We start from the raw sequence: 26,669 nt of genomic DNA on the forward strand, positions 1-26,669 counted from the left end.
ATTTTGGCTACAGTCAGCTTCTCAGAAGCGATTTAAAGTAATAGGAGCGTGGTTCCAGAGCGTGGGTCGATCAGGTTCACTTGCTTTGCTTGGCCGCAGCAGCGTGGTAGTGGGTGAGTCATTCTTGCCTTGGCATTCACCTCCGATTAGGTTACTTTCTCACCTAACTATCTTGGAAAGGATAGACTGGAGTTTGGGGGGTGAGGGTTCAAGGGGCACCTACGAGAGGTGAGTCAAGCTGCTGGAGAGACCCCACCCCACCCCACGTCCACGTATCATTACTTTGTATTTATTTATTGCAAGCCTACTGTTTCCAAACCAGCAAACATATAAGGCTGTGCATGCTTATGTGCGTGCTCGTGCTTTGAAAGAATAAGAAAAAAGAAAAGCCCAGGAAAATGAAAAGACAACCTGCTGAAACCTGCGCTTTGGCCAGCATCGCTCATCACTCCAGGTGAGCGTTTTCTCCGCCTCTCCTCAAGCCCTGATGGGCCTCCTAGACTCCTAACAAACTTTCACTATCCGCAGTGTCTCTACCCTACTTAACCCGGGTAGAGGAGGAGACTGATTGGCTAAAGGTTGCAGGGCGGGGCTGGAGCCAAAGCGCAGAGGGAAATGCTAAAAGGACTGTGGGGAAGGGGGGGTGTACTAGAGGTGTGGGTGTTGTAGCTTCCCTGAGTGTCTTGCTGGGCGAGTTGCTCCAGCAAATGAGGATGGGAACTCGCCTGGCGACCCCAACTAGGGACCACCCTCACGTCTGTTGGCTGTTTTTCCTGGTCGTCTGGTTCTTAGTGGAATGGGTGTCCTCTGGCTTCACAGGTAACCCTGAACATCTATCTCGGACCTTCATCGCGCCTGAACTGGGGAATGTTGCAGCTGCTTAGATGCTGCTTCTGCTAGGGGTGGATGGGGATGCCAGGGAGCTGCAGTCTCTGAGCTTGTTTGATAGCTCTGTGGCTTTGGGCTGGATGGGGTAGGGTGTATAGCATTTTTTTTTTTGAGAACCTTGTCCCCCAGCGGAGTTTGAGGAAGGAGGAAGCCTGTGTGTTGATTAAAAACGTTTGCTCTTGTGGGTAAGGAAGTAGGGCACAGGTGGGTGCGGGAGAGAAGCCCAGGTGCGGTTTCAGGGTGGGGCGGGCACAGAAGTGAAGCAAGGAGCCAGAAGCCCTTGGTTTCTCTTGCTTATTGTTATATCATCTCTAGTATATGTTTTTTCCTTACCTGGTCAGTCTTGCTACTTATTCCAACCTGCCTGCTCCCTATTTTGCCAGGACTTTTTCACTTATGCAAAGTATTCTGGGGTTGTTTCTCTTGGTTGGCTTGCCTATAAAGTGACAAGTGAGACATTGCCACAACTCTAAACACTTCAATTGCCGGACCCCGTCTGCTCCCTTCAGCGCTTGCCAAGGATTCGATGGTGTCTCTTTGGGGTAATATGACCCCCAGAAGTCCCGAGACTCCACTTTAAGGAAAACTTGAAATTTTGGCAACATGGCTGATAATTTTGGCATCTCCGTCTAAATGATGGGTACTTGTACATCTTTGATAGGGAAAGGGCTAGGAGTTTGATTTAAAGTAACAGTATTGGCTGTGAACTGCTGCATTTCATGACAGTTTGAAGGGAGTGACTAATAAGATCACCTCCCATCCCTGCCTTATCAAATGACTGTATTTCTGCTTTTACTTTCTTTTTCTGAACTGGCAGAAGGTATATTAAGAATTAGATGTGGCTGTTCTTCACCCATCAGCCATCTACTTCTGCTGTTTCCATAAGGAGTTTATGGCAAAGGGGAAGTTATGATAAAATGAATTCTTAATAAGATTATAGTTACAGTTTCTTATGACAAAACTAGAGTTTTACTGAGGTTTGACCTTCACTATACAACCATTTCAGCAACCAGTGAAAAAAGTCTGGCCAGAGTGTAGTGTGTGTGTAGAAGGAAAGGTAGGCTGCTTCAAGGACTGCCTTGAATGCCAGACAAGAGGGAAGCAATAGGTAGCCACCGAAGAGTTTTAAATTGAGGAGTTACATGACTAAGCCTATGCATAAGGGAGATTGGTCACTGGTTATGAAAGATTAAAGAAACACCAACCTTTCACATAGGGGAAATGGTAGTATGATTGAGAAAATCGTGATGCCATAAGGAGAAGCAGATTTGGAAGACAAAAGAAACTCTCTTTCGGACATGCTGGGTTTGAATATGTTAGGCAATAATATAGGTCTGGAAGCTAAAGAGATAGATAAGAGAACCACTTGCATAGATATGATAGCTGACTCTAAAACAGTGGGAGAGGAGAGACAGGCAGAGATAGGGAGAGACAGACAGAGGGAGAGGCAGACAGACAGACAGAGAGGCAGGCAGAGAGAGGAGAGAGGGAAAAAGAGCCTAAGACAACCCCTTGGGGACCATCCATGCAAAGAGTTATGAAGAGGAAGGTAAGGATCCCGAAAAGGAAACTGAGCAGAATTCGTTCCATGTCACTCCTGCTAAGAGAAGGCATCCCCCAAGGCTCTGTCCTAGGCCCTCTTGTCTTCTCCTTCCATCCTAAGTCACTGGGTGATCTCATTAGCTCCAATTGTTTTAATTACATCTTTGGACAGATGACTCATATCTGCTTTTCCAATCTTACCCTCTCTCCTGGCCTCCAGTCTTGCATCTCCAACTGCCATTTAGATATATCAAGCTGGATATCCTGTGGACATCTTAAACTCAGCGTGTCCAAAAACTGAATTCATCATGTTTGCCCCCTAAACCCTTTCACTTTCCCAACTTTTATATTACTGTTGAGTCCCCCTGCCCCGTTCTTCCATCATGTAAGTTTACAACCTGGGTATCATTCTTGACTCCTCACTCCCTCCTTCCTTATCCAATCAGTGGTCAGGTCAAGTCCTGTTGTTTCTACTTTAGTAACAATCCCTTCCCTCTTCTGACACTTCCCTGGTGCAGTCCCTCTTCACCTTATGCCTGTACCATTGCTTTAGCCTCCTAGTTGGTTTCTATGCCTCAAGTCTCTCTCCTCTCCATTCCATCCTCTACTCAACTATCGGATTGATCTTCTTAAAGCACAGCTCTGATGATATCACTGCCTTTCCTCATCCCATCCAGTAAACTCTAATAGCTTCCTATAATCTCCAGGATCAAATATAAAATCCTCTACTTAGCTTTCAAAGTCCTCTATAACCTAGCATCTTCCTACCATTCTAATCTTATTCCACTTTATTCCTCTCCGTGTACTCTGCTTTCCAATAGCCCTGGCCTCCTTGCTTCTTCCCACACAAGACACTCCATTTCTTGACTGAGGGATTTCACAGCTCCCTCCCATGTGTGGAATGCTCCACCTCCTCATCTCTGCTTCCTAACCTTCCTGGCCTTCCTTCAGGTCTCAGCTAAGGTCCTACTTTCTGGAAGAAGCCTTTCTTAGCCTTCCTTAATCCTAGTGCCTTCCCTCGGAGTTTACCCCCAATTCATCCTGTATATATCTTATTTGTACATAGTTCAGGAGTGGGGAACCTACGACCTCCAGGCCACGTGTGGCCCTGTGGAAACTCAAGTGAGACCCTTCACTCAAAGGTCCACACTTGAGGACCTAGAGGGCCACATGTAGTTTAGAGGCTACAAGTTCCCTACCCTTATATCTAGTCTTTAGGGGGGTACCTGGTTAATTGACTTGCCCACAGTCAGAACAACAAAGTGTCCGGTGGTACTTGAACCCAAGTCATCTGATCTTCCTAGCACAGAGGCTAGCTGTTGATTCACTACACCAAGGCCTTGCATGTAGTAGGTGTTCACTAAACATTTGTCATATCAATTGTGCACTTTCTCATACTTACTAAGAGCTGGTCTACACTGTACTATGCTCCATCTACCAGGTTTGATGTAAGGATGAAAGAGCTGTCAGGTTAACATTCTCATCACTTGACAATTTTCCAGCTTCTTGATGCAGTTGGTGACTTGTAATCTGATGTGTAAGCATGTCGTTTTGCTTAACTAACTGATCTCAAACTTCCAGATTCTAGAGAAGAATCTGTAAGTCTTTGGACAAATGTAACTCCTTGATTTATCTTTTTTTTTTCTCCACTCCTTGTAGAAAGTAATTAGTAATTTGAAGTGGGCTGATGATTTAGCATCTCTATCTGTTAACCTACTCTGCCATTTCCCAGATTCCTACTAACAGACTTACAGACTTTACTTCAGGTTTGGAAAGAATTCCTTCTATATCTCTGCCTCATAGAACCCCTAGCTTTCTTCAAAACACAGCTCAGGTGCCACTTCCTAGGCTACCGAGATTAAAAGCATTTTATGAAGTGTGAACTACGTGCCAAGCACTGTACTAATCTCCTTGTAAAGATTATCTCATTTGATCCTCACTACAACCTGGAAACTTAGGTGGTGTAGTTATGCCCAGTTGAGGAAACAGATGCAGATAAGAGGTTAAGTGACTTGCCTAGGGTCACACAGCTAGGAAGTATCTGAGGCCAGAATAAACTTGGGTCTTCTAAACATCAGACCTAGTATTTTATCTACTGTACCCCTGGCTGCTTCAATATAGCTGCATCCTCTAAGAAACTTTCATGTCATGAAATTACTTTGCACATATTACTTACCTCCATGAATGTTGTATCACCTCCACCCAGGAGAATGTAGGCTCCTTTGGGCAGGAACTATTGCATTGCTGTCCCTTGCATATAGGAAGCATTTGTTGAGTTTTACCTACAAAATGCTGTAAGATGAAAGCTCTAAGACTTCAGGCTGCCAATGAATAAGTTTAACTCAATAAAATGTTTTGTCTTTTTAAAGCCTATTATATTTTCCAAAATAAATATTGTATATGTGCCATTAACAAAAATTCTGAACTTCCTCAGCCTTTCCCCCCACCCCCATTGTGGGTTTCTTTTGCCACATACTTAAATATGCAACTCTGTGTAGAAATTCCTTCCACCAACACATTGCAACCTTTCTGTCATTTATGACCTTAGAGAGTTGCTTGAGGCTTTGCATATATTGTCCTTTGAGGTAAAACAGCTTTTGAAGTAGATACTATGAGTACCCATTTTACAGATAAGAAAACAGATTCAAAGTAGTTAGGTGACTCCTGGCCTCCTAATTAGTGGCAAAAAGGGAATTTGAACACCAGGCTAGCTGACTCTTAGTCCAGGACTCTATGTCATGTTACCTCTTGCTGATAATCATGCTAGTGGTAACAACCTCAGGCACAATGCTAAATAACTTCTATGGAAGTTAGCCATCTCATTCAAAACCATCTGTAGCCCCTGCCTGTGGATTGTCAGCAAGGGAACTATACAGTGACACCAGGTGAGCACACTTTGTCCAGAATGCAGTACAATGTCCCTAATCAGTGAAGTTCATGGGGTTCCAACAGTGATACTGAATATAGAGGCAACTACTTTTACTATTTTCCAAGAATACTTCCTAAAGTAGCCCTAGCACTCAGGTGTATATCCTAAATACAGACATCATGATTATAGTAAACTGATGTCTTTAAGGGAATTTAGCAAAGACAGTAAAGGTTACTGACACAAACTTCTTTTTAAAAAAAAAAAGAGTCTTCCTATAGACTAATCTCCAAAGGGAACTTTAGAAAAGTCTGCTAAAAGAAACAGAGCAATGTTTGGAGCTTAACCAGAGAGTAAAGGGGAGTAGGGGTGGCATTGGACTATTGGTCGATTTTCATTAAGTGCCTACTATATGCCTGGCACTTTTCTAAGTCCTGGGGATACAAAGAAAGGCAAAAGACAATCCCTGCTCTCAAGGATCTCAAAATCTTAATAGGAGAGGTAACATGAAACCTATACACACACACACACACACACACACACACACACACAATGTGTGTATATATGTGCATACATGTGTATACATTATTATGTATATATGTTATATATATATATGTAATAGTATGATAAATTGTAGATAATCATTAGGGGGAAGACCTTAGAATTAAGAGGGATCTGTAAAAACTTCTGAGAGAGGGCAGGGTTTTAGTTGGAACTTCTAGAAGGCCAAGAGACTTCTAGAAAAACATGGGGAATAAGGGAGAAAACATGTACCCAAAAAAGGGCTAATAGGGGTAAGATCTTATTATTGTCTGTATGCATATAGACCTTATGGATCCATAAATTGTAATAGATCTATAATAGATAATCTGCTCCAAGTCCCTCCTTTTACAGATGATGAAAAGAGGGACCAGCTATGAATGCAACAAGTATTCATTAAGCATCCACTGTGTGGAAGGTACCAGAGATATAAAGCAAAAATGAAACCATTTTCAGCTAGAAGGAATCTACTTTCCTTCTTTGGAGTTGGGGTGGGAGAGGGTAATGTATTGATTACTTTGCTAGGCAAATATAATGTACTTTGAAGAAGAAGCAAGTATCAACAATTGGTTGGATCAAGAGGCTTCACAGAGTCAAAGCCAATGCTTGAGCCTTGAGGTGAGCATTCTTAAAGGAGAATGAGAAGGAAGACCATTGATTCCAGATTCAGGAGAACGTAGGGATAAGAAATGGAAGGTCAACTTCAAATCCTCTCAGAGTTCAGCTTGACAGGAATGCAGTGTAAATGAAAAAAGAGCACTATGAAATTGGGTTGGAAAGGTAGATTAGAGTGAAACTGAGAAAGTCCTTGAATGCTGGGCTGAGAAGTTTGTATTTTATCCTAGAACCCATATGGGAGCACTCAGGGCTTTTGAGGGAGGGAGTGGGCAGAACGATGGTCAGACCTGTGCCTGTGGAAAATGATTCTTGCTGCTGCTGTTTGTCCTTTGTTCTTGGAGAGGACCATGACATCAGGAAGGTGAAGCCATGACGTGCAAGTGAATTGGATTTGAGTGGAAGATTATTCTAACCACTCTGTGGTGGATAGATTGGGAGGGCAAAGAGGCTAGACCAGGGGTGGGGAACCTGCAGCCTCAAGGCCACATGTGGCCCTCTAGATCCTCAAGTGTGGCCCTTTGACTGAATCCAAACTTCACAGAACAAATCCCCTTAAGAAAAGAATTTGTTCTGTAAAACTTGGACTCAGTCAAAAGGCCACACCCAAAGACCTAGAAGGCCACGTGTTCCCCACTTCAGGTCTAGACACTGGGAGAACAATTAGGAACACATTTGAATAGTCTGGATATAAGAAGGTTTAACACTAGGGTGATAACCAATGAGTAGAAAGAATAGGGGGATGGATATAAGCATTGATGTGGAGAAACATTAAAAGGACTTGGCAGCTTATTGGATTTGGGGTGAGGGGAAATAATACTGACTCTGTGGTTGTAAACCTGACTGGAAAGATAGAGTTACTCTTAACAGAAATGAGAATATTTGGAAGAGAGATGGGTTTAGGAGAGAAGAATGACCAGTTCTTCTTTAGAATATTGAGTTTCAGTTGTCTAAAAGAAAGTTGGTAATGCAGGTTTGGAGTTCAAGAGAGTGATTAGGGCTAGAGGTGTAGATTTGGGGGTTATTTGCAGAGGAACAATCATTGATCCATGATAATGGGTTAAATATCCAAGAGAGATTGCAGAGAAGAGAGCCGTTGGTACAGAGCCTTAGAGGTTATTTAAATGTTAGAAAAAGGAAGTCCAGAAAAAAGGATACTGAAAAGAAAATGAAAGAGTGGTGTCAGAGAAACCAGGACAGGAAACCATGGCCAGGAGGCAGTTGAAAGTCAGCAGTATCAGAGGCTGCAGAGGGGTCTAGTTGAATGAGTGTAAAGAAAAGACCATTGGATTTAGCATTTTAAAAAATTGTTAGTAACCTTTGAGGTAGCTGTTTCTGTAGAAAGGCAGAAGTCAGAAGTTAGATGGCAAGGGATAGAAAAGTGATTGGGTCGATGAGGAATTGTCAGAGAATAAACTCTGGGTATTTGGTAGTGAAAGAGTTCAGAGATATAAGGGATTGGCTTGAGGGAGTGGCAAGGTAAAATATAATTTTTTTTAAGAATAGGAGGAAGGGGAAAAAACTTACATGATAAATTTATGATGTATTTAAAAGGAATAGCAAATTTTACATAATAGATTTGCAATTTCATGTGCAATTTTTTTATTCTCCTATGTTACTGAAATGCTTGTTTTATTTTGTGAATTTGAAATAAAATAAATAAAATTTAAAAGAATGAGGGACACTTAGGCATATTTCAGTAACAGGAGGAGATAAAGATTGAAGATTTAAGAGAGAATGGGAGAGATTGATTGGGAAAGTACCTGGAAGAAGGTGAAGGAGATGAGATTGACTGCATATTTAAATAGGGGGCTAGCTTTGGCAAGGAGTGGGGACCATCTCCACCTCAGAGACTGGAACTAAGGAGAGGTATAGAAGGAGTCTGAAGAATACATGAAGAAACTCATGATTGAAGTTAACTCCATCTGTGTGTATTTGATGGGGCCAGAACTTTGTTGCTATGGCCTAACAGCTTTCTCAGCCAGCTGGGAAGTGAGGTCATCTGCTAAAAGAGCCAGGGGTGACTCTTGCTGACACCTCTCATGTCTATATGTTTATTTCACATATTTTAAGCATCACAGGCTTGAGGTCTTCAAGGTTTGTGATAGCGCATCTTGGCAAATTGTACCCAACAAACAGATTCCCACAGATTGTCTTTCTTTCAAAACAGTAGTATACATTTATCAAGCATACAGAATTGAAATATACATTTGACCATGTTGGGGACATTTTAGCTCACACATATGCAAATTGATGTTCTTCAAAATGGGAAGTAACTGAATCAAGAAATTACTTACCAATAGGACCCTACTTTTAAAAGTTAAATGTTACATGCACACATAACACTTGCAGAGAAGACAGACCGAAAATGAACAAAGCTCGGGTTCATGAGACAAGCTTGACTAGGGAATATTTCAACAGAAGTGGAGGCTACAACTTACAAACAACTTAGACAAAGCAATAGACTCCTTTTCCAGAGCCCTGTTGGGTTGTTTTTTCCTCTCTAGTGCACTGCTTTCCTTTTAAACCTTTTCATGTTTTTCTGAATTCTTCTTATTCATTGTTTCTTATGGTGTAATAATATCATTACATTAAAGGTACCATAATTTTTTAGCTATTCCCCAATCAGTGAGCACCCATTTTTTTCCTAGTTCTTTGCTACAACAAAAAAGTACTGGTCTGAATATTTTGTCATATTTAGGGTTTTTTCTTTCTGTCTTTGACATATTTGTGGTACACACACACACACACACACACACACACACACACACACACAGCAGAGGGTTGGGGGGGGTGTCAAAAGGTATGAACACTTGAGTGACTTTTTATACATAGTTCCAAATTGTTTTCCAGAAGAGTTGGACCAATTCATAATTCTACCAGCACTGTTTTAGTATGTAAATCTTCCTGCAACCTCTTCCAGTTGTACAATTCTTGCTAACTTTCATTGGACCTTGCAGTTAGAACAAGGGGAAAAAAGAGAGATTTTCTGAGCCTCTAAACCAGGGGTGGGGAACCTGTGGCCTACATATGGCTCCCAGGTCCTCAAGTACATCTCTTTGACTGAATCCCAACTACACAGAACAAATCCTTTTATTAAGGATCTACCTGCCTCAAGGCCACACGTTCCCACCCCTGCTCTAAAGCTTCAAAAAAATGTGATAACTTGGGGAGGGGAGGCATCAGGAAGATGGAGAGGGCAAATATCTTCTGAGCAAGCCAAAAGAGAAGAGGAAAGGAATAACATTTAACACTGTCCTCAGTTTCTCAAAGCAAAAAGCAATATCAGAAGAGGAAGCCCCATTTCCTACTCCCAATCCTCTCCCCCCAAATACTCTGCAACTAGTTTTCAGCGTATATGTGTTCAAATTGCAGAATAGATGTCTGTCATTATCACCTTTTACTTTCCCATGGCAGAGATATATGTAGAATTGTTCTTTGTTCTAGCATATCTCTATTTCATTCTGTCAGCCTTGAAAACATTCAATTCTTTTCTACCTAGAAAAATTAAATAGTTACAGAAAAAGATCATTATAGAACACTTAGATATTTTCTTCAAGAACCTTCCTAATTTATTGTGGAAGGGAGGAAAATACCTATGAGGATCTTCTGTAGATTGTATTCTGCCAACCTTTTAGTCTGGGAATTCCAGATTGACTTTATATGTTTTTATCTGGGCATTGTTTCTTTTAAAATTGTTTTAGTCCTGATAAAGACTGGTTCTAGAATTGGCAAGTCATGTATTATGGTTTCATATCAACCAAGGGTCAGGCTCTTGATCAACCAGGTTGTGGGTGGGGATGCCTTTCATTAAAAAAAAAAGGTTATTGAAATCTGTTATTTTTATATTCCTTTATTTCTGAATCTATATAGTTTTCATGCCCTTTACTCTTATAACAAAAAAAGAAGAAAAATATTTCAACAAAACCAGCCAAGCCCGACAATAGACTCTAATGGCATATACAATATTTCATTCCTATAGACACCCTCACTCCCCCTGCAAAGAAGACAGGGAGGTACATTTTCTCAGGTCTTCTTCATGGCCAAGCTTCTTGGCCATTATAATTACACAAGGTTCAATTTTCATTTTTTTGGTATTTCAATTTGTATTGTTGTAGTTGTTAAGGCATGTTTTCATTCTGGTTCTTCAGCTTACTTCACTATACAGTTCACTAAAATCTCATGCCCTTCTCAATTATGTTTGTCATTATATACAATGCAGTAATATTCCATTACATTCGTATACTACAATTAATTGTTTAGTTGCTTCCCAATCAATTGGCATCTATTTTGTTTTCAATTTTTTTTGTTACTACAAAAAGTACTGTTATGAATATTGTGGTGTATGTTAAGTAATCAAGAATTTATTAAGCATCTACTGTGTACTAGGGACTGTGGTGAGTTTACAAGAAAGGCAAAAAATAGTCCTCATTCTCAAGGAGCTCAGTCCAATGGAGGAAGCAACATGCAAACAGCTATGTGCAAATACGACATATACAGTCTAATTTTGGCCTCATTAGATCATATGCTTAATAGTGAGATCTTTTGGTCAAAGGATATAGACATTTTAATAACTTTTTAAAAATTTCAAATTGTTTTCTAGGATAGGTGTGTGAATTCACTGCTCCATCCAACGTGTTAGTATTAGTTCAACTGTCTTTCTGTCTTTTCTCTTTTAAAGGGAAGTAGAACAACAATATTTCCACAGTGGTTCAGTTACTACCTTTATCTATCCACTGTTCCATAGAAGAATCTGAGCCAAATTGAATATTGAGATATTCCCAGATAGAATCATTATAACTTCACTATGTCTTTTATAAGCTTCCCAGTAAGCAGCCGGATAATGTAACATGTGAGCTTTGAAGAAATTTTTTAAATGTCTTGAATATCCTCTACATTAGGGGTTATTAACCTAGGGTCTATGAACTTTCAAAAAACATATATTGATAGCTATATTTCAATACAATTGGTTTCCTTTCTAATCCTGCATTTAAACACATTTTTCAGAGAAGGGGTCTTGTGGGTTTCACTGGGTTGCTAAAAAGGTCCGTGACCAAAAAAAAAAAAGTTACAAACCTCTGCCCTACATGGAATTTTATAGAAAGAGTGAAGGAAAAAATGAAAGGATTTCCATGTAGCAATGAGGGCCCACTTGAGATGATACTATGAATTTGTAGTGGGCCTAACCCTGACTTCTCCAGAGTCTTTCAACAACTCAGGAGTAGGGGCAGAAAAGGTAGATGGTGAGGTTTGGTGATTGTCAGAGTATGAATGTTAGTGAAATAAGGAAACAGGGGATTCAAAGATGAAGGCAGTTACAGTTGAACAGTTAAGGCCAAGACTGAGGGGCAGAAAGCGAGGCCAAAATAGGATTGATAGACTAGGGCGGGAGTGGGGAACTGTAGCCTCAAGGCCAGATGCGGCCCTCCACATCCTCAAGTGCAGCCCTTTTGACTGAATCCAAACTTCACAGAACAAATCCCCTTAATAAAAGGATTTGCTGTGTAAAACTTGGACTCAGCCAAAAGGCCGCACCCAAGGACCTACAGGCCATATGTGGCCTTGAGGCCCTCAGGTTCCTCATCCCTGGACCAGGGGAACAGGAAGGTTTTAGAGGAACTGAAGGACTCAGTGAAGACAAATCATAGGTTTAGGAGGGCTGAGGCAAAGTGAGAGATGGAAAGATGAGAAATTAGGATCAAAAAAGTTCATTTCATAGTCCAAGATCATGGACGTGGCTCAGTTGTCAGTGATAGTGTGATCTAAAGCATGAACTCTGTTGTGTGTGCCTGAGGAGTTTTATGCACATAGATAGGTCATGGGATTTAAGGAAGTTGATCTAGGAGGCCAGGGTGTTGGCGTGTGTAGTGAAGTGCCCAACCAAGAGGGTGAGGGTTTGAGTAGAGATGAAAACTCCTTGCACGACAGGGGAGAATTATCTAGAGGTTGGTAAATTGCAGCAATAAGTATCTGGACTGGAGGATATAAATGGATGAGTAAACTTCAAAGAAGTTCAGAGTGATGGTTTTGGTTTATGAGATTTGTTATTCTTTCCAAGGGATGAGTGAGGTTTGGTTACTTTTTTTCTGTGGAGCTTTTTACATGGTGTCTGTTTTGTGATAATTTGTTCTTTATTGGCAAAGTGAAATGTGGATTGGTTTCAGAAGTGTTTTTAATACTGTTGGTCCATGTTAAGTACTTTTATTTAAAAAAAATAGTCGTCATATGATGAAGAAACAGCTTTTTACATACCTTAACATTCACACTCTGTGAGACGTTGGTTAAGGATACCTTACCATAAGCCTCAGTTTCCCTAATATTAAAATGAGGGTGTTGTACTCAATGACTTCTGAGGTTCCTTCCAGCTGTAAATCTATGATCCTGTGAATGTCATGGACTGAGTTTACTCCAAGCATTTGCTATTTATTGTGAAATTACTCTATTTGTTGTAAATTGAAGTTTAAAAAAATTAGACTTAAAAAACAAAATTCTTTTTCATAAATTCTTAGTGTAGCTGAGAGGCTGTACATGGGCAACTTTGCTTAATTCCGGGATTGACATAGTTGGATGTTGTGAGCACAACAGATTTTTATTCTAAATTTGTTCAGGATGCTTGCTCTTTACTCCCCTTAATAATAAGCAATTTGTGTAAGTCTCTATGTCCTGTCCCATATGAGGTGTGAATGTAATGAGATTGTTTCATAAGCCTCGTGTGAAAATCAATCTTATCTCTGATTTTCCTGGAGGAATTATGAAGTTTATCTCAAGAAACTACAGAGTCCTCTTCAGCTCACTTCAAAATATATAGTGCCAACTTCATGCAAAGCACCATGCTAAATGCCATGAGAGGTGAGGATAGGAACATACACACATACATACATTAGGTCCTCGTCCTCAAAAACCTTACAGTTTGGTATAGAAGATTCTGGATCAGATTATATGTTGATCTAGATGTGTAGACTCTAATTCTGAGAGCCAGCCGATTCTTTCTCCTGCCCTGACAGCTTAACAAAGAAGGGCAGATTTCAGTGAAAGGAAGAGACCTAAGATGAAGGTAGGTGGGGGTGGTTGTTGTTCAGTCTGTCCGATTCTTCATGACCCCATTTTTTTCGGGGGGGGGGTCTTGGCCAAGATATTGGAATGGTTTGTCATTTCTTTATCCAGCTCATTTTACAGGTGACGTACCGAGGCAACAGGGTTAAGTGACTTGCCCCCGCGTGGCATAGCTAGTAGTGTTTGAGGCCTCATTTGAATTCATGAAGATAATAAGTCTTCTTGATTCCAAGGCCAGTGCTGTATCCATTAGACACTTAGCCACCCCTGGGAGGGGTTGGGGAGGTTGGGCTGCATAGAACACCCTGGAAGGAAAGACCATAAAAGGACAGCAACTAGGGAATGTAAGAGCCAGACTAGATAGGGATAAGTTTAGAGGTGGAGGTAGCCTGGAAGAAGAGTTGTGCTTCTCATAACTGTAAGTGTAGCACAAGACTTCAGGGAACAGGAAGTGGGAGTTTTCTTATAAACGGACTGTGGAAGTACCATTTGATTAGGGACCCGCCCTCTAAGGTAATAGGATAAGGTTGATGGACAACCATTTCCCCAGGAATTCACCTTCTCAAAGGTATATGGCTCCAAGCAGTGAACTTGTAGTCAGGAGACCTGAGTTTGAATTCTGGTTCTGCCAGGTTACTTAACCTGTGTGATCTTGGCCAAATCACTAAACTTCTCTGGGCTTTGTCTACAAAATAAAGAGATTGGATTTGATGGCTCTGATGCCCCTGCCAGCTCTAAGTCTATGATACTATGAACAATAAAATCAAATGGTAGGTATACCTAGAATTGAGGTGTCTAGGATGGCTTCCTTTTAAATGTGGAACAGTGAAGGATGGAGGGCTCCTGTGAATAAGATGTTAAAAGAAATTATAGATAATGCCACTATGACACAATAACAGAACAAGTCTGTAACTGTCAGGGTCATCCGTGATAGTAACACTTGATACTGGTATCCACCTAGAAGATAAGAGGGAGTAAAGGCTGGGATAGAGTCCCTCTAAGAAGATAGTGGTGGGGAAAACAAATAGTGAGATGCATAAAGTTGCTGCCGTGATCATTCAGAAGCATAGCCTTGTGGCAAATATATGTTCATGTATATATAGAAATAAAAATAACTATTTTTTAAAGTAGTCAGTTTGATTTTTTTTAACTGAACAATAATAGTTCCTTTTTGTCCATTGGAATTTTCAGCATTTAAATATTGTCACCAGTTCCCATCAGGCTATTTTCATCATTAAAGTCCTTGCTTTACTTGTTTTCAGAGAAGAAATTGTACGTGAATGAAACCAGTCCCAGTGAAGTGTGTATCATATGGAAAGTCCCTTATAATACTGAAAATTGACTAGTTCTTCTTCTGGAGGTTTTTAATCTTATCTCTTTAGCCATTTAAATTTGTTTAACATATTCTTGTATTATTTATGTTTTCATGATTATACTATAACTGATTTTTTAAAATTCTTTTGCCAAATTATGATGATTATATGGGCAAGTCGCTTCATTCCTTAGAGTCGCAGGTTCCTAATCTGTCATATGAGGGGGTTCAACTAGATAGCCTCTAAGGGCCCTTATAACTCCTATGATGACTCTAATGGTAGTCAGTAAGCATTTAATAAGTGACTAGTATGTACCAGGCACTGTGCTAAGTGCAGGGCATACAAAGAAAGGTTAAAAAAAAAAGTCTCTGTTCTCAAGGAGTTAGTCTAATGGGGAGAAAACATACAAACAACTGTGTACAAAGAAGCTATGTAAAAGATAAATTGGAAATAATCAACAGAGGGAAGGTATTAAAATAAGAGAGATTTAAAAAAAGTCTTCCAGTAGCAGGTGGGATTTTAGTTAGGATTTGAAGGAAGCCAAGGAAGCTAAGAGGTAGAGCTGAGGAGGGAGAGAGCTCCAGGCACGGGGACTGACTAATAAAAATACCCAGAGTCAGGAATGTAGGTGCCATTTTGGTGGTTGTTCAGTTGTGTCTGACTCTGTGACCCCTTTGGGGTTTTCTTGGCACAAATACTGGAGTTTGCCATTTCCTTTTCCAGCTTATTTTACAGATGAGGAAACTGAGGCAAACAGGGTTAAGGGACTTGCCCAGAGTCGTATGACTAGTAAGTGTCTGGGGCCAGATTTGAACTCAAGAAGATGAGTCTTCCTGAGCCTAAGCCTGGCACTCTATCCAATGCACCACTGAGCTGTCCTATTAGGTGTCACAGCCAAGATTTAAAAAAATAGATCTTATCACTCTGAACCCACTGTACCACACTCCCTCCTACATCCTACCAGTAAACAACTTGAACATGTAAGAGTCAGAGTTTGAATTCAAGATGCTTTAGAATACTAACAGTAAGCCAACAAGCATTTATTTAGCACTTACTATGTGCCAGGCACTGACCTAAGCTTTGGGGGTGCAAATATTAGCAGAAATAACCCTACCTTCAAGGAACTTTCAGTTTATTGGGGGGGGAGACAACACATAAAAGGAAACTGAAGTGGAGGTTGGGGGGTGCTAAAGTTTTCTCGGAGTGTGGGTAATGGTAAAGAAAGTTTAGTGAAGCCAGGAAAGTAATGAGAGACATGGCCAGCATAGTTTTGAAAGGAGCAATACAATCAGAAGGACAGACTACAGGGATGTATAAATGTATAAATTTCCATGCTGGAGAGTGCTTCCAGGATGGGGAGGTTTATGGAGGCAAAGTAGAGAATTTTCTCTACTTCTAGGTGTACTCTGGAGAGCAATGAAATCAAAGTCAAGCCCTAAGGACATGTGATAGCCAAGGGGCTCCTAACTCATCGCATGAGAAGATAGTTCTGGTCCAGGTAGAAGGATACTTTCTATATTAATGGAACGCTATAGAGACCACCCCTTTGTGCTCAGGCACTTTTCATAGAGCAATGGTTAGGATATGTATCATTAAAATTTTTGAAGAGTTTTTCTTGTTTTTGTTTTTGTTTTTTACTCAGATAATGGCCCATTTACCATCCGCCATGAAAACACTGGCAAATGCCTTAAAACCGTGAGTGGTTTGGTAGTAGCAGTGAACTGTAAGAAGACCAATGATATGCAATGGAAGTGGGTATCACAGCATCGCCTCTTCCATGTGGAATCCCAGATGTGCCTTGGAATAGATATTGCCAAACCTAAAGATTCCTTGAAAATGTTCAGCTGTGATTCAAATACCATGTTATGGTGGAAATGTGAGGATGGTTCTTTGTACAGTGCTTCTCAGTACAGACTGACTTTGAAGGACGGACAAGTGACAGCGGTTGTAAATTCGTCGGATACTTGGACGAAAGGAGACTCTAATGAACACCTTTGTGATCAGCCTTACCATGGTGAGTATTTGACAATAACTTGTTATTTAGTTAATAGACACTTTCTCTTGCCCCATTGCTATAGCATTCGTTTCTAAAACTAGGTCAAATAGGAAGGATGACCTATATGTACTAATGAGGGCTGTAGGAAAGGATGGTGGGTGAAGAATAACTCAGGATTCTAACTCTTTGTTTCAAGGATATGCTGTCATATTAAAGAAAAAAAATCCTTCTCTTCTTATATTTTACAGTGTTTTTTAAAACATAAATGGAAAGTATACTTCATTAACCTATTCTGCATCTGTTATTACAATCATATATTTTTATTACTTATTTTCCTGATATTGAATCATCACTGCATTCTTTATATAAGTTCTTTTTGGTCATATAAAACGATTTTGTAGTCTGTTGCTATCTACTATTTATCAATATTTGATTTGACAATTTTGCCTCTGTATTCATTTACGCCTCTACTTATGTTTGACCCTGTTACCTCATCATGGCATGAGACAGAATCTGGGATCTCAGAAGCTAGGCCACAAAATTGTCAGCTCTCACAGGTCCTACCGCAGGGGACAAGCTTCAAGTCTAAGCCTAGGTACAGTGATTATTGTCCAAGAATTGGCCTAGTTAAAGTACAGAGAACCCCTTTCCTAGAATACTGGTCACCAGGTGGTGAGTTCTTAGCCTCAGCTACTCACGAGACTATCTGCTAAGGCACAGGGGTGTGATAAAAGAAATGCCAGACCTTTGAATCATGATTCATTAGTGATGTTGGCCTGCCCTGGCAACTTTTTCTTTAGGTCTCCATCTTTTAGTATTGGTTTCTTTCTTTTCGAGGAAGTCCCATTTCTGATTATCCATAAGACCATAGTTGCTTCTGGGAAAAATATTTTACCTCCCCTAATTGTATTTTCCTCTGGCCATTTTCCCCTTCCTCTTTGGGAAAGAACAGTCTTCCCTTCATTTCCCTTCCGCTTTCTTACATTTGGTAACCATTTGTTGCCTAGTGTTTGGAGTTTGTGCTAGAAAAACCTCACTCTAATTTGGAAATAGGAAAGGGTTACAGCCTCCAAATTATAACAGAACCAAAACAAACATTGAATAAAATTTTTAACTTGCTACATCATACTTGTTTAGGCAAAATCCATTACTCTTCTCCATTGTGGATTGTATATTGGTAGTATTCTTCCATTTCTCTCCCCCTTTATTTCTGTTTTTGTCCCTGTCTTTTGCTTAGACTGTCTAGTTAGATAACATAGATGCTAACCAAGTGTTGAGACTGCTAGAGCACCATCTAGTAAATTATTTAATTCCTACCACTGGATGTAATCAAGCAAGGTTCCGAGCAGACTCTTTAATTCAACCGAAGTTTATAGTCATTTTCCTTGGTGAGCAAAGTTAGGAAACAAGGAACCTAAAATCAGAGCAGAAATAAGATGCAAACAAAGATACTAGAAACCTGAAGTAAGAGAATCAAAAGAATCAATGCACACCCCAACCATGGGCCTGGTTGTCTGTGAACAGAAGATGAAACTACAGACCTTTAAATCAAGAAATTTGGCTCTCTAGGATATAAGGAAACAATTTTATATGTTGGTATTTATTTGGTTATTTAAAGGAATCATAATGTAGTGAAGAGCTGCTGCTAATATAATCAGACTCTTTTATGGCAAGAAAGACCCAGATAGGATAAATTGTCACAAGTGGTGAGCATCTAGGCTAACCATTCCGGTTATCTTTAACAGAATACACACTGTGTATGCAGACTGAGGTTGCAGATGGAACTCTTTGTTCATTTGCGTCTTTCCTCTAACAAATAAGCTGACTATTTGTCTAACCACTGAAATAGTTGATTTGCTCTGTTGACCCAAGAGCTATTATTTTAAGGTTCCTTTCAGCACAAGCTGGTGTGTTCAGAGTGCATTCCCCTTGAGAGTTGATCATCTAGCTACAGGAAACACAGGGGACTTAAGAAGTCCAGAAACAACAGGATACAAACAGAAAAATAATTATGGTTGGCAGAGTTTAGCAGGGTTTTTGTTATTGTTGATCATTTCATTTAACATTCTTCAACAAGATTTGCTAGCATGCCTCAGTTATACTCCCCTTCCAACTTCATTCTGTAGGACCAAACCTACCAAGATACCAAGAAAGTAGCCAGCATGTTCCAGTGGAGTTAAGGATACCTTTTGCTTAAATAGGCTTTTTGTAGCCTGAGAGGCAAAGGTCACAAAGAGGTTGAATTAGATTGGTCACTAAGGTTCTTCCAACTCTCAATTTCTATGCTTCTGGGAAATTATAATAAATAAAAGGTCAGCCTTCATGTATGCAAAGTGGGAAGAAGTACAGTTATGCGTTATTTGTCGCTCACATTGATAATAAGATGGATAGTATCTGCTCAATAGCAGTGTTGCTGTGTTCATTGTTCCATTATAGTCACTGCTCCATTATATTATAGGAAAACAAAACTTACTCTAGAGAAATTCAGACTAGCTACGGTACAGGTTGGTATGCTTTGCTTTACATAAGAAAATTAGCTGTAAATAAAATCCTATAGACAATTCTTGCTTTTTCTGATTGTGTGGGTGTGCGTCTGTGCATGTCTTGCTCAAACACATTTGCTATTGCCCAGACAATATAATGTCAGTCCTGGCTTCTTTGTGCAATGTCCAAGAATATTAATGGCAACCCAACCTATACAGTGTTACTGTTTTATGCTTGTCTTTTGAAATTGTGTGAAAGATGTTTTGATGCTCCTTTGGAGAAGTCTTTAATGACCTGGTAATTGCTTTTATGACTTTCTAATGAACTGTGAAGTCCTCTTTCTGCCATAGCTCCTTCCTTCTTGTAGCTGTTTCTTTTTTTAATCTGATACTGAGCAAAGTTTTGAATAAACTGAGACATTATGAAAGCATGAAATGAACTACTGAATCCTTTATTGCTTTTTAAAAATGTTTTTCATTGGCAGAAGTATTAGTACCATCATCATCCTACTTCCTATCCTAACAATGCGACTCTGAGCAAGTCAATGTACCTCTCAAAGTTGTGTTTTTTAATCTATAAAATAGAGATAATTGTCCTTGCTCTACCTGCCTAATAGGGTTGTTGCGAGGAAAACACTTTTAGGAACTTATGTCAATATGAGTTGTTAATTATGATCAACACACACACATATAAATGTGTGAGAGATATATCTCTCACACATTTATATGTGTGTGTGTTGATCATAATTAACAACTCATATTGATATATATTCCCTCAAACTTAGCAGCAGCTCAATATATGTATATGTACATATGTGTATGTATATATATTTATATATGTATGTGTGTGTGTATATAAATATAGTTTGAAGGAACCATCAAATGATTTTTTTAAATGATATGGCAGCTAAAAAAGCTGATGATATTTTAAGTTGCACTAGCAAAGATACAGTATCCAAAATGAATATGAATGAAGAAAAATGAGTCCCCCCCAACTCTTCTTTGCCCTGGTCAGATCATGTCTAGAATATTGTGATCAGCTTTGAGTTGCCATATTTTAAGAAGAGCTCCTATCAAGAGAGTGGGGTACAATTAAGATGGTTAAGGGCCTTCAACATCATGCCATATGAATTTCAATGAAAGTTAAACTTAATTCCTTCCTTGCTCTGGCCTATGGGATCAAGGGGAACAAGTCTAATCCCTTCCATTTGACAGCCCCTTGGATGCTAGAAGACAACCATCATGTCCTCCCAAGTCTCCCCTTCTCTAGCCTGAACATCCTCTATACTTCCACTTAAATCCTACATGACCCACTCCTAGTCCCAGAGCATAGTATTTCAGATACTGGGTATGCTATCTTATATGACAGTTGTTCCCATTTAGACTAAAGTAGGGATTTTTGGAAGACTGGTATAAGGTAAATGACTAAAAGAAATGGTCCATTTCTACACTTATGATACTGTATGCCTCTTTCTATACTTATTTTTTGGCTTGATTTTTCTTTTTACAAGTGGAACTAGACTGTACGTCCTTGCTTTGGAACACCTCTCATTCTACAGCCAATAAGACTTTGGTTAGGCAAAATGTCATTGATATTGACAGTCATCCCATCCTCATCATGTAGGCAGCTGGTGGTACAGTAGATAGAAGGCTCAACTTGGGGGTCAGGAAAACCTGAGTTCAAATCCTACTCCATACATTTATTAGTTGTGTGACTGTGGACAAATCACTTAACTTTTTTCCTCCTCAGCTTTCTATATCTGGAAAATGCTAATAATAGTACCTACCTCATAGGATTGTACTATGAACAGCAAATGAGATAACATATAAAGCAACTAGCAAATCTTAAAGCACTCTATGAATGCTATTATTATTATCAGTAGCAGAAGCAATAGTAGTATTACAAAATCAGCCACTTTTGGCATGCTTTTTATAATTTCTGTAGGCTGTCAAACCTGTCCAATCACAAAACTGAAAGTATGTGTAATTATAAAATGCTGTAGCTCCTATGGACCTTGGTCTTCATCTAGTCAAGACCCTTGTTTTACAGAGGAAGAAAAATGACTTACTTGTGGCCTTATGGCTAATTAGTGATAGAGTAAGGAAGACTCCTTCCTTCCTGGCCCTTTCCTTTCTGCTACATCAGAATTATCAAACCACTTAATTTTGGAGTTGGATAGCATGAAAATGGCCATCTAATATCCATACCTGAATAAGAATCTCTTCTATAACCCTGGGCACTGTTTAGTCTGGAGGAGAAAAGGCTTCAGGGCACTTTCATGTGTGAAAGGGACCTTGAAGGGGTGATTAGAGTGGGCCAAACTAGAAGTAGGAGACCTAGGTAGCAGTTACAAAGGAGGCAGACTTAAGTTTGATGAAAGGAAGAACTTTGTAACAACGGTAGCCAAAATTGGAATGGGCTGGCTTGGGAAGTAGCAGGCTGTCTTTCATTTGAGGTCCCAAAGGCTGGATGACCACTTGGTAAGTGTGTTGAAGAGACAATTCTCATTAGGACCTACCTCCCATAGATCCCTTTTGGAGAGGGAGACAGCTCTCTGCTGCATAACGGTATACATTATTGTTATATCTTTTTTACTAAAGTATAAACTCTATGAAAGTAGGGACTGTATCTTATCTAAATTTTGCATCTTCCCCAGTACTTGCATAGTAGGTACAATTATTTATTTAATTATAAATAATAATTTAATTAAAGCCCTTCTTCCTTCCTCTCAAATAACTAAAATTTATCTATTGACATCAGGGGTCTACAAACTACAGCCTGCAGGGTGGCCTGCTAGAATGGTTTTTATACTTTTAAATAAATTTTTATTGTATTTAAAATTGTAAAAACAATTACTAGCTCTTGGGTCTACAAAAGCTGGCTGTTGGGATGTAGTAGTTCACCGAACCCTTGATGGTTAGCATTGTCTCAGCTCTAGGCCAAATATAGGCTGATGTCCACAGAGAATAAATAGCAAATAATTCCATTTCCATGACTAATTTCTCTTAATGATACTTTCCAGTACTGCTGGAGCCAATATTTGTCTCTCCATTTCCTGACTTCTATTGCTCTTGTTGGTACCACACAATTTGATGATAAAGTTATTTTGTAAAATTTTTTATTGTTCAGTCATGTATGACTCTTCGTGGGACCCCATTTGGGGTTTTCTTGGAAAAGATACTGGAATGGCTTGCCATTTCCTTTTCCAATTCACTTTATAGATGAAGGAACTGAGGCAAAGAGGGCCAAATGACTTGCCCAGGTTACATAGCAACTAAGTGTCTGAAGCTGGATTTGAAGTTGGGTCTTCCTGACTCCAGGTGCCAGGCTCTGTGCATTATAATTGTATTTCTGTCTCTCCACCTAAATGTAAGCTCCTTGAGATCAGGGACTATGTGTTATACAACCATGTTTTCCATAAGTGCATAGTAGACTTAGTAAACATTTTGTTCATTGATTAATTGAGGTAGACTCTTCCTAGTTAATATTCACATATTCATTATGTTATACACTGATTTTGTTTGCAGGCGTCTTATTTCACAGCAGGAAGATTTAGTTTATGTTGCTAGTCTGTGGAAAAGGCAGAATATTTCAGAAAATTATTAGGTTTGGGAAAAGAGATCTAAAGAGAAAGATACTTCATGAATTTGCTAATTGTTCTTGGTATGTTAGCTGGCATTTCCTTTAGGTGTAACAAGCATCTTGAATGAATGTACTGTATGTTAGAGAAATAGTAAAACAATAGGCAGATAGATTAATCTACACTTTGTCAAATTTTTAAAAAGAACAACCCAGTTCTCAATGGCAATCACATGGCACTTTTGTCGTCTCTGAAATTAGCCATTTGAAACTGACTACTTTGTCTCTTTCTTTTTAAACAGTGATATATACTCGAGATGGGAACTCTTATGGGAGGCCCTGTGAGTTTCCTTTCTTAAGTGATGGTGTCTGGCATCACGAATGCATTACTGATGGAAATCATAATGGGACATGGTGTGCTACAACTTTAAATTATCCATATGACCAGAAGTGGGGAATTTGCTTAAAACCAGGTATGTATGGATAAGGCTGCATAGGTAGCCCCCTCTATGGTGTGATTTGAGAGATGCCAAAATGCCCATCTGTTCCAAAATATTATTTTCCCATTGGACAACCAAGATACCTAAAATCCTCATGTCACTTTTAGTAAAAGAATATATTGGAAGATCTTGTTAAGAGGAATGGACAAGCTGAACTCTTTGGAGGATTGTAAATTTAATTAGAAATCAAAGTCTACAATGTTCTGGAATTTTGATGCAATAAATAAAATATTATTTGCAAACAGGAGGATTTCAACATTTGTAGGTCACCTCTACCATTTCTTCCTTGCTCTGGACACCTTCCAGATGGTGCCAAACATTTTTTGTGTGTATGTCAAGCATACATCTCCATGTTTTATGTCTCAATTGACATTAGTAACACTGGATATCAATAACAAAAAAGATTCTGTCACATCCATAAAATGTTAACCTTATATTATTGGGGGTTTTGTACTGATTTCAACTGTGGCTTTACATTTCATCTATTAACTCACCATCTTCAGTTTTACATTTTAAAAATCTTTTTTTAAACAAAACTCAACTGTGTTCATTTAACTGTCCCAAATGTAGTTGATGATTTCCTGTCATATTTCACTCATAAAATCTCATTCCTCAGCACCCAACAATAATTGGCTAGCAATTATTTTTCAATTGCCATATTAGCACTTTTGCAACTTAGAGGTTTCCTGATGGCAGAGTTTCCTGCGTTCATTACTGAAAGCCCCTAGGTTTTCCCAGCTCAAGTAACATCTTATATACCATGCCTTTATGGTTTTGAGAAGTTCATTGGCAATTTCTTGATAATTTTCTGCCTTGTTTCTAAAAAAAAGGGGGGTGTTGGTCACTTTAAAAAATGAATTACATATGACTTTCTTAAACTCTTCTTCAAAATGTTAATATTTTATCACTTCCTTGATTTGAGCCCTCACAAAGATCCCCTCTGATTTTAACCTCACTGATTCTTGGAAATGCACTTTTCAGATTAAGGAAAAAAATCTGCACCATTTCAATCCATTGCATTTTAGTCTAGAAGTCAAAGTTCAGCTGGATGCTTTTTTTGGTTTGGGTTTTTTGTTTTGTTTTTTTCTAAGTTGAAATCACGAACTAGGTGATTTGGGTCAGCTTGAATTATTAAATGAAGATTTGAAAATAGAAATGTAGAAATGTTCCCTCAAATGGGAAATTCCCACCTTGCTGATCCAGAGACTCATGAAGCTACAGATGGAAAAGTCCTTAGAGCCACTGAGTTTTATCATCCTCATTTTAGAGAGGAGAAAACTGAGGTACCGGGAAGTCATTACTTACTTAAGGTTGCACAGTGTCAGAGTGTCAGAGCAGGATTTACCATTCCTCTAGACTTCTAATTTGTCATAGTGAGTCTCTTCATTATATTCTGAATCATCAGGTGCATCTTTTTCACCCAGATTCTATGTTTTTGATGATTGCATAGTGGTTCTTCCTTTACTATATAAAACGGGTATTAAAGCTAATGATAGATTTGGGTGTTCCACAGTATGTTTAGACTTGGATATATTTCTTAAGCAAAATCTGTTGAGTTGTTCAGTCATGCCTTACTCTTCATGACCCCATTTGGGGTTTTCTTGACAAAAATACTGGAGTAATTTGCCATTTCCTTCTCCAGCTCATTTTACAGATGAGGAAACTGAGGCAAACAGATTGTGACATGCCCAGGGTCACACAGTTAGTAAGTTTCTGAGGTCAAATTTGAACTCAGGTTTTCCTGACTCCAAGTCCAGAGCTCAGTCCACTCCAAGTCATTGGAACAGCAGATAATGTGTAACAAGGTCCATGTATCCAGTTAGAAGTCGAATGCAAAGAAAATCGGCAAAAACAACCCGATCACCTCTTTTTCAGCCAAAATAGAGCTCATGTGCTGTCTTTAACTAGAGGAGTAATGTTTCATCTCTGAGATTTGAAAATCAGCTCACTGTGCTGAGAACAAACATTTCTGATGATTGACTAAGGAATTCTGAGATTTCATACACATCAATGTCTACAAAGTATGCGAACACTTGAGAAGAGATCAGAAACAGTAATGATGTTTACCAAATGATACTCGGGACATAACAAGTCTGCTACACGGAATTTCTCTGTATGAACATGTCCCAGTCTGCCCTGCCTCATGTGTCACCACATGAGCCGAGACTTTCCAGAGCAGGCCAGAACCAGACAAATGGTGACTTCTCACCATCCTCCCCATACACACAACAAGAGTTTGATACTGCTTCATGTTGCATAATTTATGTAAAAATTCACGTCATTCAATGACAGTGTTTGATGAAGAAATCTCATTTTTCTTTTGGAATACAGTATCCAGAAGTACTATGAAACACCAAGAAATTTCCATGTGACAAAATGTGCTTTAAATAGTATGAGGTGATAGATCATCTCTGTTGTTGCAGCTGGTGAAGTGGTAGAACATCTAAATTTTCTCCACTGGACCTCTCTGCCCTCTGTGGCCCAAGTGAGATGGCTCTCTAAGAGAATCGAAAGTAGCACAGTGGATGGAATCCTGGATCTGGAGTCATCAGATACTTAATAGCTGTGTGACCCTGGACAAGTCACTTAACCTCTATCTCAACTGTAAAATGGAGATAGTAATAGCACCTACCTCCTAGGGTTGTTCCCAGAGGATCAAATGGGATATTTGTAAAGCACCCTCCCCAGTGCCTGGCACTTAATAAATACTTGTTTCCTTCCTCTCTCCCTCCCTCCTTCCCTTCCTTCCTTCCTTCCTTCTTCTCAGCTGCTTGGGAAGATAGAGACTGGAGATAGAGGAAAATGGGAAGGATTAGGAGGAGGGCCCAAGGAAAGGAACTTTTAAGGCTCTGGGTTTTAAGAAATTAGGATCTTTTAGTGATGAGAAGTGTTGAGATGTCCTAGTTCTAATTAGCAAAGCTAGGATCAGAAGTGGTCTTACTGCTGATAACACCATTTCCTTTCAATGCTAGTGGGGGGGAGGGGTCACTTTTCCTATTCCCTTAACTCACAGAGAGAAAGCATCACCATGCTCCTTGTTTCTGCTGCTGTTTTCCACTTAACTGTTTACTGACCACTAGGTCAGTTTCACCAACTACATACATAAACATCTCCTGGTCTTAGAAAAGACTATGACAATACCGTCCAGCCCCAAGTCATATAAAGAAGGGGAGGAGGGAATAAGCATTATGAAGCACCTCCTATGTACTAGACATGGGGCAAAGCACTTTATAAATATCTCATTTGATCCTTACTTCCCTGGGATGTAGATGCTATTTATTGTTATTCCCATT

At 39.5% G+C, this 26,669-nt stretch overlaps 1 protein-coding gene across 2 annotated transcripts in view; it reads left to right on the forward strand.

The window, feature by feature from the left end:
- Positions 1–625: 625 nt before the first annotated feature.
- Positions 626–26,669, forward strand: part of LOC110220720 (CD302 antigen) — a 188,380-nt gene continuing 162,336 nt past the window's right edge. The window contains exons 1-3 of one of the 2 annotated variants that reach the window (XM_021004867.2): positions 626–819; positions 16,460–16,831; positions 23,179–23,349. In XM_021004867.2, coding sequence (XP_020860526.1) covers positions 708–819; positions 16,460–16,831; positions 23,179–23,349 — 655 coding nt within the window. In that variant the 5' untranslated portion in view covers positions 626–707. The remainder of the gene's footprint in view (positions 820–16,459; positions 16,832–23,178; positions 23,350–26,669) is intronic. The other variant, XM_021004869.2, reaches the window with a different exon arrangement.

The sequence above is a fragment of the Phascolarctos cinereus genome, unplaced genomic scaffold, assembly GCF_003287225.1.
Source record: "Phascolarctos cinereus isolate Bilbo 61053 unplaced genomic scaffold, phaCin_HiC Scaffold_726;HRSCAF=1367, whole genome shotgun sequence".
NCBI classification, from domain to species: Eukaryota; Metazoa; Chordata; class Mammalia; order Diprotodontia; family Phascolarctidae; genus Phascolarctos; species Phascolarctos cinereus.